Genomic DNA, 16,507 nt, shown 5'->3' on the forward strand with positions numbered 1-16,507 from the left:
TTCCTTTTGCCGTGGAAAGTCACATATCGTTACTATTTCATGTCTAGTGAATGTCTAATTCATTTCTCGAATCGCGCCGTTAGTGTGATATCACTCCCATTCCCGACTAGTGACAGAATAGGGACTTAGGGAGGGCTTAACTTATGGTCCGGGGCTTAGATCCTTGTTCCGGAGCCGGGTCGGCCTACAGTACGGCGCCGAGCATGTGTGGCGGCTGCCGGTCGACGCTCCGGCTCCGGCCGCTGCCACCCTCCGCCCTCCTCTCGCGGTCTTTTTCCACGCATAGCACGCACGCAGATCACTTGCACGTGTTATTATTGTTACGCTACTAATTACCACGGGGACTTCAAGATGACGCTTTTCAGCTAGCATTGGCTGCCCTAACAATAACAATCACATCCTCCCCCTTCCGCTTCCATTGGATTCCCTATTAACATGCAACAGCACTGTTCGTCTACAGTTGAAAAGTATGTAACTAGGTACCTACTCACCGTTGACGACATCTCAGGAATGCTTATTGGTCTGCTATCGATATGAGCGTTTTTGGATCTGCCACTGGCCAGCCGAAAACTTCTGTTAAGTGTACACAAGAGACCCCCACGATGCCATTTGTTCGGCTCGCTCACTTGAACATCCATCATGCCGCTTACATTGCAACTCGTGACTCATAAAACAGAACTTCACATTTTATCGGCTAAGTATGCCAATGCGCCGACACGGCGCTGCACTTAAAACTTATGAAAAACAGTTCATAACTGCTGTAATCTAGAATGTGTTTTGTACTTCAGGAAATACCGAAAAGAAAATATGCAACACGGCAGGAAGCCCTAAAAGGAGTAAAATGTCCGAGTGAGTGCCACAGGAGTCTGCGCGGGACCTAATACAGACACAGTTATTCGTACACTGCTGACCTCGCCCATTCACTTAGACGATATTGTATCTTAATACATAAATACTCGATTACGACTTGAAATTACTTGTTTATACACTATAGGACAAAGAAATTTTACACTGCCCGCTTACAAAACGCGTACAACGTACGCAATCTCAAACACAACTAGAGTTTTGACACATTATGGACCGCGAGCGCCCGCCAAGCAGCAGCGAGCAAGCTACAGCGCAGGGGAAGGGAGACCAGTATAAGCACTGCGTAATGTGCACGTGTGCGGGGCGCGCGACTTGTTTGTGTGTGCGTGAGTCCCCCCGGCTGAAGCTCGCGTGGCACCCGGCGCTTCCCTACTGTCCCGATCTTGTCGGGCGCACCCACACTCCCCAGACGCACGCACACAAAAACGGTGACCACGACGCGTTGGAGGCATTATGTCACACGAACGTCAGCCGTACCGTATCACTCCTCACCCGCACATAGTCAACCCACACAAATCATGATTGGGGTGGAAAACAGAAATCAAGCCCTCACATTCATATTCATTCACAAGAACGTTAAAAAATTGAAGAGATAGTAAAATCTTTTTAATTCTGCACACCAGCTAGATAAGTCTCTCTTTATTCTTCAAAAAATGATGAGATAGGTAGTTGCATTTTATCCGCAATAGTGGCAGAGGGTTCCGTACAAATCTAACTTATTAATTTTTTACAAATTTACAGGTTCCAAATTTTCCCTGTATTTGTAGAGTAAACGACATTACTTGCCAAATTTCATAAGTAGTTCTAGGGCAACGGAAATTATCCTATAAATGTTGATTCCCTTATGAGTGTCGAAATTTACCTAGGTTTTATGTAGCATAAGCGGCCGTATCTTTTTTTTAACGTTAACTTAGACGTCTGATTTTTTCACAGCTTCTAGGGCCTGTAGACCTGAAGTATGGTACATACCTATATTCCATCGTATTTTCACGGAAACTTACGAACGTGTCTTGCTATTTCAGTCAGTATCGGTACAATAATACGTACTGACATTGACTCAACTAGCATGACAAATACGAACGTTTCCGAGAATATACGATGGAAAACAATTATGCACTACATTCTGTATCTCCATGCGTTCCCGAGATAAAGGGTCTTGACAGACAGACGGATGGGCGGGCGGACGGACAACTAAATGATCCTATATCGGTTCCGTTTTTTCTTTTTGGGGAACGGAACCCTAAAAAATAGAGAGTAAAAAAGTGCCACAATCGGTTTGATCACGACTGCAGTTTACTATATACCTTATTTATTATACCTAATACAATTCAATTCTCCATACAAACGTAGTCCTCATTTTCCTCTCTGGATATTGACATACCGGAAAATATTTTTGCATAATTTGATATATTTTTTTGACTTTTTAGATTTTTTGATTAAAATAATGCCAAGTTTCAAAGAAATAGGTATCCAGTGAGCGGAAATAGGTATCTCCCTGCACTCAAAGTGTCTTTAATTACATTAGGAGATTTGGCTTTCGCAATATCTTACTATTAATTAAGGAAGAGCTTAAAATATATCTAGCACTTGCCTTTAGGTACCCTTCCCATTATATAGGCTATATTCACTATCGCTATTAAATGAAATTAATCTCTGCTTCCGGACGGATTCTGTAAGCAAAAGGCATTAGGAGGTACCTCGACCCGCATAAAAAGGTGGCCCAGCATAAAAAAAGCAACAGGTGGTGTCTGCCTCCACCTGCCGCCGCGACAGATGTGTCATCGGCATTCAATCTTCGGCGCTGACAGACGCATCAATTAAATACATACGAAAAAACACGACCACTTTGCTCTCTCAACCTGTACTTTAATAAATAATAGCAATTCGCAGTTTGTCTAGTCAGCAATTATGCTGACTACTATTTATTCACAATAAATTCCCATGCATCCCCTGCGGTTCGACAACAATACAGTAGAACGGTATTGGTACACTTCAAATTAAGGACGCGTTTAGATTAAAACAGGTACAATTTTTATATAGTCCCATCAAAACCTACTATCTACAGTAGGTTTTGATGGGACTGATATGTTAAAATGTTAAAAACACCTAAAAGAAAAATATTGATATTGTTTAGGTACCTATTTAATACCATTGTTAATAAAGTGGATATACAGAGGTTATTATTATTATGTATGGATAGAAATACATAACACCTTTTAATATTATGCGATTGGCTATTGTCTGAAATATATTTCTTGGATAAATTACACAAGTAGATTATTTTATTATTTGCCTCCAAATTATTTTCGCAGTAAGTAGAATTAAGGAGTACGTTGTGAGAGCTTTTTTACATGTAGGTATTACCTACTTAATGTTTTTATGGGACTAACAAATACCCTGTAGTACCCTAATGATCGAGCCACATTCAAGCGAAAGTAAAGCAAAGTCATGGTTACCGGGAGGATGTTAAAACGAAATCAGTGGCGGGTGCACCTGCTACGCAAGGTGACTGAGAGCAATCTGCGCGACGCGCCACTGCCGGATAATAGCGCACACCTGGCTTACATACAAACCTACACTAAATATTGAACATTACATTTAATACATTTTAGGCAGGTACAATTTTATTTGAAATCTATTGCTTAATTAATCATGTCATGTTCGGCCTATATAAATATTATTTTGAATTTTTTTTTTTTAATAAAACGAATAGGTGACTTGCTGAAATATTCAAGGTTCCTGTTAAGGTGTGAGCTCTATTTACAGATTTAATTGAGTTAACTAAGTATTGTAGGTACATTAAATATATAAATCCGCATGCATGTACATGATATTTATAAACAATACCTAGTTAGAACAGTAGGTATATTAAATACGATTACCTAGGTATAATGACAATTTGTCTTAGACCTGCTCACGCAGGCCAAGAGCAGTTCACGCATACAGAACCAACTGACCGGCTTTCGTTAAGAAAGTAAAGCAAAATTTACATTAGCACGAGAGAAGACTCTTTGTAATTCGCGAAATCTCTATTCTTATTGTATGGCTAATATTAATATGACTGCAGAAGTGCAGATGCCTAAATATACCTACCTATACTAGTAAATTTTTGCTCGAGGGTACAAAAGCTCATAAGAGGCATAAAAATATTAAAATTAAAAGTGTTAAGAAAGTGTAATTACGCTTACCTACCTCTGTATAAGGCCCCGTGGGTTCAGGACTCAGGTCCTTCTCTAAATCTTACTTACCTAGTTTAAGCATGGGCTGTCGTGCGGTCCCTAATAGCGGATCCACTCGTGTTAAAAGAATAAAAAATTTAAAAAAGTAATCGATGAGTTCGGTCAAAAATAAAATTGCGCCTTTTTGAAGCAATTTTCATATTTTATTTAGCTTTTGTGCCAACAATAAAAAAGGTGCGTTTTAGACCTATGTTCGTGATTTTTTTCTATAAATATATCTTCATATGAATGGTGTGGAATTAAGTAGTGTAAGTATTTCTCGCGAACACTCTGTCAAATGTTAATGAAACGCGAACCGATGAGCGATTCGATTACGGCGGGTATACGCGTTGAACGCCCACCTAAAGATGTAATGCTAGAGCTATCTCTATGCTAGAGCACAAAATTCTGTAGAGACGAACTAAAACGTCTAATAGAGGCAACGGGCGGAAAGAGCATGCATTTGCTTTTTCCTACGGACTCACACAGCATGTGTGATGTGCCTAAATTTCGTAGAGGCGTTGTTTTTTGGCCGGTTCAGGCGGATGATGGGCCACAGCTGTCGTTGCTTTAGCGGTTGCGAACAAAAAAAAAAGTTAGTCTTCTCGTGTTGCAAGTGATACTGATAATAGTGATAATATTAATGTTCTTAAAATAATTCGTCAGTTATCGCGAGTCAAATAGGTCCAGTTTTAAAACACACTTTATATAACTAACAATGACATACTTTTGCAACTCAGTTTTAAACTACATATGTAGGTACCTATTTACATACTTAGGTACTTTAAATATTCATATACTTAAATTTGCATGTTACCTAAATAAAATACAATAATTTGAGTGAAACTTTCGGGTTTTGGCTTAAATAATTCGTGTGGATGAATCTGCTTAGTTTGACTTAAGAGCGTAAAGTACAGTCGGCATTGATAATGGTGTGTACCTACGTATGTAGTACCTAACAAAAAATTATTTGTGATCTAAACTCATTTGTCAAAAGTTCATTATGACTAGGTATTTAGGATGACACTAAGATATAAGATTTTACGACTCCGTCGAATTTCAACGATAGCTGCTGTTACAGTCTGTTCGGAAAGAGTATCGTGGAATGTAGTTTAAAGGTAACCCTATAAAAGTATCGGAAAAATATTAAGTAAGTATTCTTAAAGTGTGAACGTATCGGCATACCTCAATAAAAGCACTTTAGTAATTCAATTACAATAATAATCACCTAAGTTATTTTTTTAATGTGATTTTGTGTCAGATTTTAATTTGTATGTAAGGATTTTATGTATTTACTGCAATACTGTAATAACTTGTACCTACTTTATTTGCTGTAATAAATGTATTTATTAGGTATGCTCAATATGACGCTATGCTCAATATAGCTACATAATGACGTGTAACCTACCTAAGTATATCATAGATACCAATTTTTATAACTACATATGTATTATCTGAATTTAAAATTGATACCCGAGAACTCAATAGGCGACTGCCCATAATTATAAAGTACCACTTAATACTCAATATATTATACCCACTTCAACTAATGCCGTCCATATTTGTTGCAGTTTAAGAGCCTGTGGCAAAGGTGTTTTGAACAGGCTGAACATCCAACCGGGGACAGGGGACCAAAAGATAATAAATATACATAATAATTTAAAAGGTTTCGAGCACGAGCAAAATCATGACGCGGGCGCATACGGTCGCGCACCTGCCGGCTGCGAGCGCCGGCTGCGGTTCCTCACACGTGTGCGTACCTACCTACACGCAGATCTTCATTTATTTTTTCCTTTTTTTTATATTAGGGTTCCGTACCCAAAGGGTAAAACGGGACCTAATTACTAAGACTTCGCTGTCCGTCCGTCCGTCCGTCCGTCTGTCTGTCACCAGGCTGTATCTCACGAACCGTGATAGCTAGACAGTTGAAATTTTCACAGATGATGTATTTCTGCTGCCGCTATAACAACAAATACTAAACAACACACAACACACACACTAACAGAATAAAATAAAGATTTAAATGGGGCTCCCATACAACAAACGTGATTTTTGACCAAAGTTAAGCAACGTCGGGCGAGGTCAGTACTTGGATGGGTGACCGTTTTTTTTTGCATTTTTTTTTTGTTTTTTTTTTTGTATTATGGTACGGAACCCTTCGTGCGCGAGTCCGACTCGCGCTTGCCCGGTTTTTTTAACCATCTCGTTATGTCGATTCGCTGTTTTGACCAGGTGGTGTTTTTGAATCATTAACAACGCATGTCGAAACCCAATTTAAATATAGGTACCGACTCCTAAGTAAGTATATAAATATCTACAAGATAAAACGATTAAATAAAATGACAGTACACTACATACTTAGGTAATTGAAGCGCTTCCCTAGTGAAATTCGTGTTTCTCATATACCACATGTCCCAAAATTCAACGATAAGCTGGCACCAGAAGATGGACCTGTTCATGACTACTCGAGGAAAAAAAATATGTATCTCAATTTATTATGAAATTACAAAAAAAAAATGAAAGTCGAGACCCCTAGTGGTACACGTATTTTTAAGGACCATGTGTACAATTTTTAAATTATTTCTTCAATTATTTTTATTAGTTTTCCTCAAGTAGTCATGAGCAGGTTCATCTTCTGGTGCCAGCTTATCGTTGAATTTTGGGACATGTTGTATATGAGATATGTATAATAAAATTTTTGCAGATACCTTACACCTTAAAATAATAGGTATCTATATGTAGGTATATGACATCTAAAATGACAGTTGAGGTACAAAATGTACTATATGTAGGGAGGTGTGGTAAGCGTAGTATCTTACCGCCGTGAGCACGGTGAGCTCGCCGAGCCACTCGTTGAGCAGGGCCTCCGGGTCGTCGGCGGCGGCGCCCGCGCCTGCTTCCTCGACCAGCGCCATCTGCAACCAACAACATCATCTGCATTGATATATATCTCAGGACTGGCCTTACGGGCAATAACAATGGGGCATGAATGGGGCCAGTACAGCGGTGTGACACAGCTACAACGCGATTGGTGGATGAGTTCGCATCACGCGCGCGATTGGTCGCAACTAGTTGCGTTGTTAGACTGCACGATTGGCTTGAAGTCGTTAGTGACATCGCTGAACTAGTACCATTTTTAGTGCCCGTAAAGCCCGTCCTGAGATATATGTCAATGCCTAGCTGAAACTACATTACAAGTAAGTACGAATTCACGTGTGCGTAAGCACATATCGTCTACGAGGGGCAAGATGCAAGATGTCGGTGCCTATGCATAAAAGTTATTTTTACAGTATTTTTCCTTCGCTGAATGACTAGGTACAAACAATAACAACTTGTTTATTTAGGTACTGTGATCCAAGGAAGTGTATTATTTCTTACTAAGTGTATTAAGTCAGGGATGTCTAAACTTTAGACCTGAGGGCCGTAACCGGTCACCGATTCCTCTTCACGGGCAGGATTCATTATAATGGAAAAATATGACTATGATTTATTTCTTTTGTGTTTGTCATTTCGTTCAAATCCTATCAATATTTCTTCAAAATGCTATTATTTATTATCGTTATGAATGAATTGAATGATTGAACGCGCTGTTGCTGCTCTGTTTCCATACAACCACGGCGTAATGTTTTGTTACACTGGACCAGAGGCCAAGGTTCATCATATAAAGTAATGTAGACGATTACTTAGAAGCATTTCGATTTGATGGTCCTGGTTGTCAAAAAACTGCGAAAAATAAGTTTGTTACGAAAGTAACGGTATAAAATACCGGTTAAATATCATTAAGATAGTTTCGATAACGTTATATTATACTCGTAATGTTGGTCGTGAAGATTACGTTATAAAAGGTCTGCCCGCGGGCCGTAGTTTGAGGTTCTCTGCTATAAGATAAGTCCATGAGTTGATTCATAAAGTAAATTATAAGAAAGTTAAGTAGGTATAGGGACCATTGAAATAACAGCTAAGACAAGGTATATAAATATGGGCGTAGGTAATTGTATCGGATGATGAATGGAATGAGCACGTGTGCCTATGAAAAGAGCTGCTGCTGTCTTGATTTCTTTGTTTACCGAACTGAACCGGAGTAACGCCTTTCTTGCTTATTTTATTAAAAAGCAAAAAATACGTGGTTTAAGAATACGAACAATTGTGAGCAGAGTGCTTATTACTAAGTTACTATAATATTATAATATGCATGTTGTAAAGCGTTGGCCTGGCCTGTGGCCATATCATCGCATCTCCGTGCAACTCTACTATCTTGATGTGCAACCAGGCCACTTACCTACAGATAATATATATGTATATCTGTCTGAACCCCCAGCTAACCGAGTGAGAGTTTACGACAATAAACTTAATGCTCTGATCATTATCAACAGATTTGTATATGACGACCCACTTGATATGGCGGCTACCCGTAAGTCCGTTAAGCTTATCTAGCGAAAGGTTTCATTGTTCCATACTTGAGCTAATACAGATTTCTAAATACAGTTTAACTGTGATACTTTTACTCGGTAGGGACGTAGTTTTTATCATTTACATACTAAGTTCTCATCACAGCGAAATAAATTAATAAGCCAGTTACTCGTTCTATAAAATGTAGTTGGTGGGTACTAAGACCAACTTGGCTAACTTTTGGTTTTGGTTTTTCTGCTAGTAAATAGTTAGCAATTACCTCAATAAATACCTACGTTATAATTGTATATAAGTTGAGCACGTTATATTATAATGACGTCTCGTGACCTGACCCTCTTCCTCGACACCGGCGACCATAATATCTATAAGATGTAAGCATAAGTCATGCATATTGCTTATACATTTCAGTAGTCAACGAAAGCGGAACGTCGCAATCTATAGCTACAAGGCAGTCAATCGGCCACATCGGCCCTTAGCATTAAGTTTTTGTTATAATATCGCCATAACCAGGAAGGAAAGCCGGCCCACTGTAACGTCTTATATAACGTCTATCACAACAAAATATAACGCGCCAATTCGTTGCTTGATTGCCAAAGGGGTCTGCGAATAAAGTGAACACATATAATTCGTACTTTTTTCAGGCTGTAGTTTTTGTGTAGTAAGAAGATTGAGAGACACGGCTGAAATTGTTGATTATTGTAAAAAAAACCTAAAGTCCGGACTGTCCGGGCCCGAGCTTCCGGCACATCGTTTTCTATGAAAAACATCACGTGATCGCTTATCATGTCATAGAAAAGTAAGCTCCGGAAACTCCGATCCGGACACGGCCCGGTCTAACGTGAGTCATCCTTAATACTGGCGAAAAAACGAAATGTACCTAGACATTAAATACAAGATTATAGGGTATTCAAAGTGAGTGCCCAATTCTCTCAATTTATTAATTCATTCAATCAACAACACGTCTCGAGAAATGAGGCGGTGCCCGAAGTTCCCGACTGCTCAATGCTCCTCTATCCCCTAAGTATTTATAATTTTATATGGTCTGTCGTGGTACACAAAAATTATTTAATTATTTAGGTAAGTATTACAAAAGGGCAAATATTAGTTGGAATATATTGTCAATTCTCCACACAAAGGATGAAATGCAAAAGTTGAAACCTATAATGAAACCTAATATGCTATTAAATCCAGGTTTTAGGTACCATGGTTTTACTTTTACATTAAAAAATCTAGTCATAATTAATAAAAGTCCTACTATTACGGGCAAGGTGCAAGTGTAACGAAAGGTTATCGAATAGGTACACGTAAAATACGTAGGTACGTATTAGGTAGGTATACCATCGTCGCTCGAAAAGAGGCAATACATAGGTATAAGACTGAGTGTGTTCTAAATCTAAATACCAAGTTGTATACCAACTATAAATCACCAATTCTGACAGCTTAGGTAAGGACTGTAGGTAATTGCTCTTTCAAGCGAAGCCACAATAACAACTTTTACTGAAGCTAAAGTGCTAGCTCCGCTTGACTGCCAACCTGAATAATCGACAGTAAAGATCCAGCCTCAAAGCTAGTTCAAACTACCTCGTGGGTCTGAATGTAATCGCGTTGTTTAAAGTTACATAACGTGCTCTCGCATATCGTGCTGTAATGTAGGTACCGATACACTTAATGCATCGGGCTAGTCCCATTTAGTGGGGAAAGTGTAGCGTAAGTGACGGATTAACTAAGAGTCACACGAACCCGTCGCCAAAAAGCCGCTACTAAAAATTCGAAGATACACTTTCATTCTATAACAACACACTTTAATTGCATGAAAATTTGCATTTTCTAAATGATACTGAGATGAAATTCCTTGAAGTTTTGAAGGTAGATAATATGCAAAACTGTCCGTCCAAACCCAAGTTACAAGCGCTCAAAAAATCGACGATGCGTTTCGAGAAAAGGTACCTATAGGTAGTGCCCTTGCCCTTCGCTTTGCTCGTCTTGCCAGATACTTGCAATACTTAGAACGAACGAGATTCTTAAAAGAAAGTATTGAATAAGTACCTAATGGAGCCGGCTACGATACACAAACCACTCACACTACACATAAAAGCCACTTGGTACCTACAAGTAGATTCAGGTGGTACCTACATATCAGCAAACATCCCGCAACATAAGGAACAAACGTAATTTTGTTAAGCTAGAACCACATTTTGTTGCTCATAGTTCAAAAGCAAATTATACTAAAGTTAATCTTACTATTACGCAATTATGTCACGGCGTTACGAGTAGGCAGTTATATGTCTGGTTCCAAAGACCATTGCATAGGTAATTCTAGCTTTAGTGAAAAAATTTCTACATCTCATACAAATATTACGTGTGTTATAACATTATTAAATAACATATTTACTACTTTATAGTTTGAACACTTGGAACGAAACTTCATATACGTACCTATACACTTGGTGTAGACGTTTCTTAGGTATAGAATAGAGGTATAGTACATCAATCATCCATCACGCAATATACAAATGGCGCCAGCGATGTCACAATAAAACATTAAGAAGTGACGCATCATATTGTATTATCAATTAGTTGATGTTCTAAAGTATTTTTTTAAGATTGAAGTTAATTGATCATTATGACAAAAACTGTAGGTTAACCCTAAAATGAAATAAAAATATGATGTAGGTACAGTCACCTGCAATAATATGTTACTCTTCGAAGGCCGCAAAAATATGTGACACGCTCTTACGGCTCTATAAATAAGATCGTGTCAGATATTTTTGCGGCCTTCATTGTGTAACATATTATTGCAGGTGACTGTACCTACTTGCATACATTTAAAATATTTAGATGACTGTTTATTTTGCTGAAAATCTAATATAGCGATAATCGATTGCTAGATCCGTAAACAGGATGAGATCTTAAAGATGCATTCTGATTTCAGTGATTCCCTTTAAAGATTCTTTGATTCAAATGTAGTGGTTTTCTTAAAACCCCTAAATATCTAATAGCCTTCACGAAAATTAGCATCTTAAAGCTACAAGGTTACGTCGAATATAAAAAGCCTACCGACCTACTACATTTTAGTAGAGATACCGTCCGTGACACAAACTGAATAAAATTGGAATGTAATTATATTCTCTTCGTGGGCACCAGCACCCAGCACTGTTTAGTGCGCTAGCTTCCACTACGCCTACAATTTGTGCATTGTTTTGCCTAAATGTTTAATCCTTCATCAGCCTCCCTCGCATAGTACATTTCAAGTATTTATCTACCCAGTGATTAAATTCTATTTTAGCTACGAGCTCTTTGCGTTCGAATAAAAGCGGAATATTTAAATAAAATACCTTTCTTCAGTTTCTTAAACGTTCGTGCCTAGTCCGTGTTTATTTAGGTCTAATAAGACAATTAACTGTTCGCTTGACCTCCACCGGCCCGCGTCACATCACGATATCACTAGCGACTCACGATAGTTATTAAATGCTGATATTGAATATAATAGAATAGAGAGAGTTTGGTAGTGACAAAAAATAAAAGTAAACAAGAAGTGACACATAATAGTCTAATTGTATAAAAACCCTTAAATGTATTCTAAGCTTAAACCCGTAAGCTCAATCACTATTGGGTTTGTCTGATACCAAGCTCATGACTGACCAGTCCTTATTCAAAGCCCATAACTAATTTCGCCCCCGAAAAATAATCGAAGTTTTATAAATTAATGTACAGTTGCCATCAGATATATCAGAGCGGCCAAGGTGTTCACAATATCTGAACGCGCACTCTAACGCCTTGACAATAGAGACGTGGTCACATATTTGTGAACACCTTGGCTGCTCCGATATATCTGATGGCGACTGTACTACCTACTTATACTGGCGTGAATATGTGGGACTATTAGGTACCTACTTGATGAATTACGTATTCCAAGTACGTTGCACTTGTAGATAAATGTAAATGTACAACAATAACAATAGAACATTATCATTATCAAATCATTCACTTAATGTATGTGTTGTGTTATACGGCTACAAATTAATGATAATTATTTGACAATACATATTGGGTATTCTAATGTACTTTTGGTTTCCCGTTTTGTCTTTATTTAGCATCCTGCCTACTAGAAGGATCATATCGCGATTAAAGTGGGTTTTAACATAGGGAGTGCTCCCGGTACTGGTTTTCTATACAAATACAGTACCGGAACCGGGAATTCCCGGTTCTCGCCATACAAACTCAGAACCGGGAGCATTCCCTAGTTAAACAATTTTTAAACGTCCACGTCAAGTGATCGATTATAAAAGCCGGATTATATAAATATGGCCGTGAGAAACATAACATGGTGGCACAATAGGCGGTAAAATGGTTCAACCATCGTCAATGCTCTAACTAAAATGCTTGTTTCTCCTTTTAACTCATAGGAACATAATAGGTGTAATGATAATTCACAAGCAACCTACCTTATATTGATATTCGCAATGTGGCCTTAGATATTGCCGTCTCTTTCCATAATGGAAATATCCTTTAGAAGGAACAACTCTTCAATACCAAAACATTCACAATCAGTAATCACATAGATACGACACTACCGCGCTAGCGATGTTGCACTGGAGTACAAACGCATAGTCTCCATCTCCAATGCAGTCGACAAGGACGACTGGCAATTCACTCACAATCGGTTCACATTCAACTCAATTCGTTTAACGATTCTCGGCATAAATGATAACGCGTTATTACATGTTTGCTTCGGCTGACAACATTTAAATGAATGAATAAAGTGCTCACATACTGCTAGGTGACGTCATCGCTATGATAGATATAGTAAAAATGTAAATTGCGTCATGTCATCATATGTCTGACTAATTCCTCTGAGGCGCCGTGGCAGGAAGAGCGAGAAAATGCACGACTTCGCTGTAATTTCCGAGTCACAGGTTGGCGATGCCTGGTGGCGTGCGCCGAGCTCAATGTAAACTCTCTATTGCCTGCCTTAGGTTGAAAAGCGAACGCTTTTCACGAGGTTTGTTGCCCTCGGGTAAATGACTCATGCCATTTAAGATGTTTTGCCAAAACTCTCACAGCCTCAGTTTGTTTTTCTCTATAAATGTCTCTACGCATCATAAGTATCATAGCTTGGAGTTTCACCACATACTGTGTAAGTAGACTACGTGAATTACAATAATATATTGCAATAAGTAGAGTACTAATTGTATAAAAGTTATTGAGGTTTTCTTTGATGACAAACATTTTATATCTTCTTATCTACATTGAAAAAAAAAATTAAGACGAAAACAAAGTTATCGCATCACAGAAAAAAATGTGTTTTGGTAATAAAATAAGTACCTACATTAAGTACAACACGTATATTACCCGCCGGTTCTGTTTTCGCCCGTTAAACTGCAATGGATTAAACATATAAGGCCGTGCATGTGCAGCGTGATGCAAGCGCGGGTTATTTTGGTGCGCCAGTCCACGCGTATTAAAATTAACTCGATTAGCCACTTACCCGAATATAGTTCTTAACTCTTTTACATAAGGTTGTACGAGTATAATCTTGTACAAGGTTATGGTTTATTGTAGGTACAATCGTTACACGGCATTCGTCGTGCCCGATACCGTTTACTAATGTCGACTATCCAGCAGACACTGTCAAGTGAACGTTTCTTTGGGTAACATTTATCCGTATATGACCATAGAAAAATATATAAGAAAAGAAAGAGTAGTAACTCCATACAACCAGTTTTCTTACCAAAACACGAGTTAGTTCGTAGTCGACATTAATCGCCAAATTCAGCCCCCTCACACTGCTCGATCAGTGTAATTTTAAACCACTTAGATTTTTTTCTGGCCCGATTATGTAATATTAGTAATATTACAAGTAGGTATATAAATAGGACACGAATAAAAATAATTAGAATTATACAAGTATTACAATAATACAACTCACACAAAAATAGTAAAACATAGTTAACTCAATAATATATCGCACTTGACATTATGTGTTATAAATTGCCATGGTTTGTTTTATAAAGATAATCATTTATTTATAGCTTTACTTATGCGTATACCGAATACTCTCACGTACGTCGTTAAACGGCTGAATAACCAGGAATTTCATAACTTAGGGGAGAGTGGGGTCTTAATTAAAATGAATTCTTCGAAAGAGCGAGTGCGAGCTAACGAGTCGGTTGTTGCTGTTAGCGCAGAGTGAAGCTATTAAGTACCTTGCTTCTAGGGCTGACTAGTCTTCTTCTGCTATACAACTATGACAATACTTAGAAAATTGCTGATATCGGTTAAGGAATGAGCCTCGCTTGTTACCTGTACCTGTAATAACATAAATACAAAATAGAACAATATTTTTGTATCAAATTGACATTCATTAACAATGAATCCTTGATTTGGAAATTTTCCTGAAATTATATATCATTGGAATATAATACAGAATGTATCAGAATGAAAGGCCAAAAGAGACCCATTAATGTTTAGGTCATACTGAGCAACTTTTACTATGGGACCAACCTCGAAATCGCGGAAAAAAAATTGGATGTTTCAATACATTTTGCTGGTCTGATGTTGAAATTTCCTATGGGAGAGTCAATTTTTTTTCGCGATTTCGGGATTGGTCCCATAGTAAAAGTTGCTCAGTAAGAGCTAAACATTAGTGGGTCTCTTTCTTGGCCTTTCGTTCTGATACATACTGTATTTAGCTGACTGAATTGGCCTAGGCATTTTAAACGGTTGTTCACAAGAAATCACAAAGCTATATACTTGTTATTACTTATTCCCCTGTGTTTACTAGTACTCACGTTATACCGGGTGTGGCCTGTAATATGAGCAAAAAATTAACCCGTAGGCTGTACTCCTCATATTGACCAACATTTGTTCAGCGACTTTTAAAAATTACTTGTGGTTTGATTTTTAATACACTTTAAAGTTTATTCAAAGACGCAATGTATTGCGAATTTTGTTATGTTTAAGGCGTGACAAGCAACGTCAATCACAGTGATAATGACGTGGCGATGGCGTCCATTGAAGATAATATTTATTTTGTATGAAAAATAGGAAGTCTAAATACTTCATAATTTTTAAAAGTTGTTGAACAAAAGTGTCACCGTTTGAGGAGTACAATCTATGTTTTAATTATTTGCTCATGTTACAGGCCACACCCGGTAGTCTAAAACTCTTAGGCACGGCGTCTCTGAGTGGCGTGCTGAGCAAGGTTTACTCAAGACCCAGGAAGTCGTTTATTAGCGTTTATCGAGGAACCAACACCGATTGCACGCTGACTTACTTTTCTGTAGGTAATTCTTTAATTGCGCATTAATAGTTCCTACTCTACACCTTCGGTAAATGGATTTCTTATTTACACTTTAATTAGGTATCTAATACCGGCCAAGCCCGTGCCGCGTAATAGACGGATTGGAAGTTCCCCAATTTCATACAATACTAAAAGGAATAAAAATATTTAATAAGCAGAATTGGTTTTTTTTTGGAAAAAAATCATCAATGGCTAAACCGATCATACTTATTCAAAATAATTTTGGGGGAAAATATCCATTAAGCTTTATTTTCTGTTTTTATTGCACGCCACATACTTACACAATCATTTTTAGGGTTCCGTACCCAAAGGGTAAAACGGGACCCTATTACTAAGACTTCGCTGTCCGTCCGTCCGTCCGTCCGTCCGTCCGTCTGTCACCAGGCTGTATCTCACGAACCGTAATAGCTAGACAGTTGAAATTTTCACAGATGATGTATTTCTGTTGCCGCTATAACAACAAATACTAAAAACAGAATAAAATAAAGATTTGAATGGGGCTCCCATACAACAAACGTGATTTTTGACCAAAGTTAAGCAACGTCGGGAGTGGTCAGTACTTGGATGGGTGACCGTTTTTTTTTGCATTATGGCACGGAACCCTTCGTGCGCGAGTCCGATCGCACTTGCCCGGTTTTTTGACTTTAGGAGCGATTATTTACAAATGTATTCATTGAAACAATATTTGTTAATATTAAACTTGGTTGTA

The 16,507-nt window shown here is 38.1% G+C and overlaps 1 protein-coding gene across 3 annotated transcripts in view; it reads right to left on the minus strand.

Annotated features, from left to right (window-relative positions):
* Window positions 1–16,507, minus strand: part of LOC134678915 (amyloid beta A4 precursor protein-binding family B member 1-interacting protein) — a 79,764-nt gene that overhangs the window by 22,404 nt on the left and 40,853 nt on the right. The window contains exons 1-2 of one of the 3 annotated variants that reach the window (XM_063537662.1): window positions 12,941–12,958; window positions 6,905–7,000 (exon numbers count right to left, since the gene is read on the minus strand). In XM_063537662.1, coding sequence (XP_063393732.1) covers window positions 6,905–7,000 — 96 coding nt within the window. In that variant the 5' untranslated portion in view covers window positions 12,941–12,958. Of the gene's footprint in view, window positions 1–491; window positions 773–6,904; window positions 7,001–12,940; window positions 12,959–16,507 lie in introns of those variants that run through there. The other 2 variants (XM_063537660.1, XM_063537659.1) reach the window with 2 other exon arrangements.

The sequence above is a fragment of the Cydia fagiglandana genome, chromosome Z (genome assembly GCF_963556715.1).
Source record: "Cydia fagiglandana chromosome Z, ilCydFagi1.1, whole genome shotgun sequence".
Classification (NCBI taxonomy): Eukaryota; Metazoa; Arthropoda; class Insecta; order Lepidoptera; family Tortricidae; genus Cydia; species Cydia fagiglandana.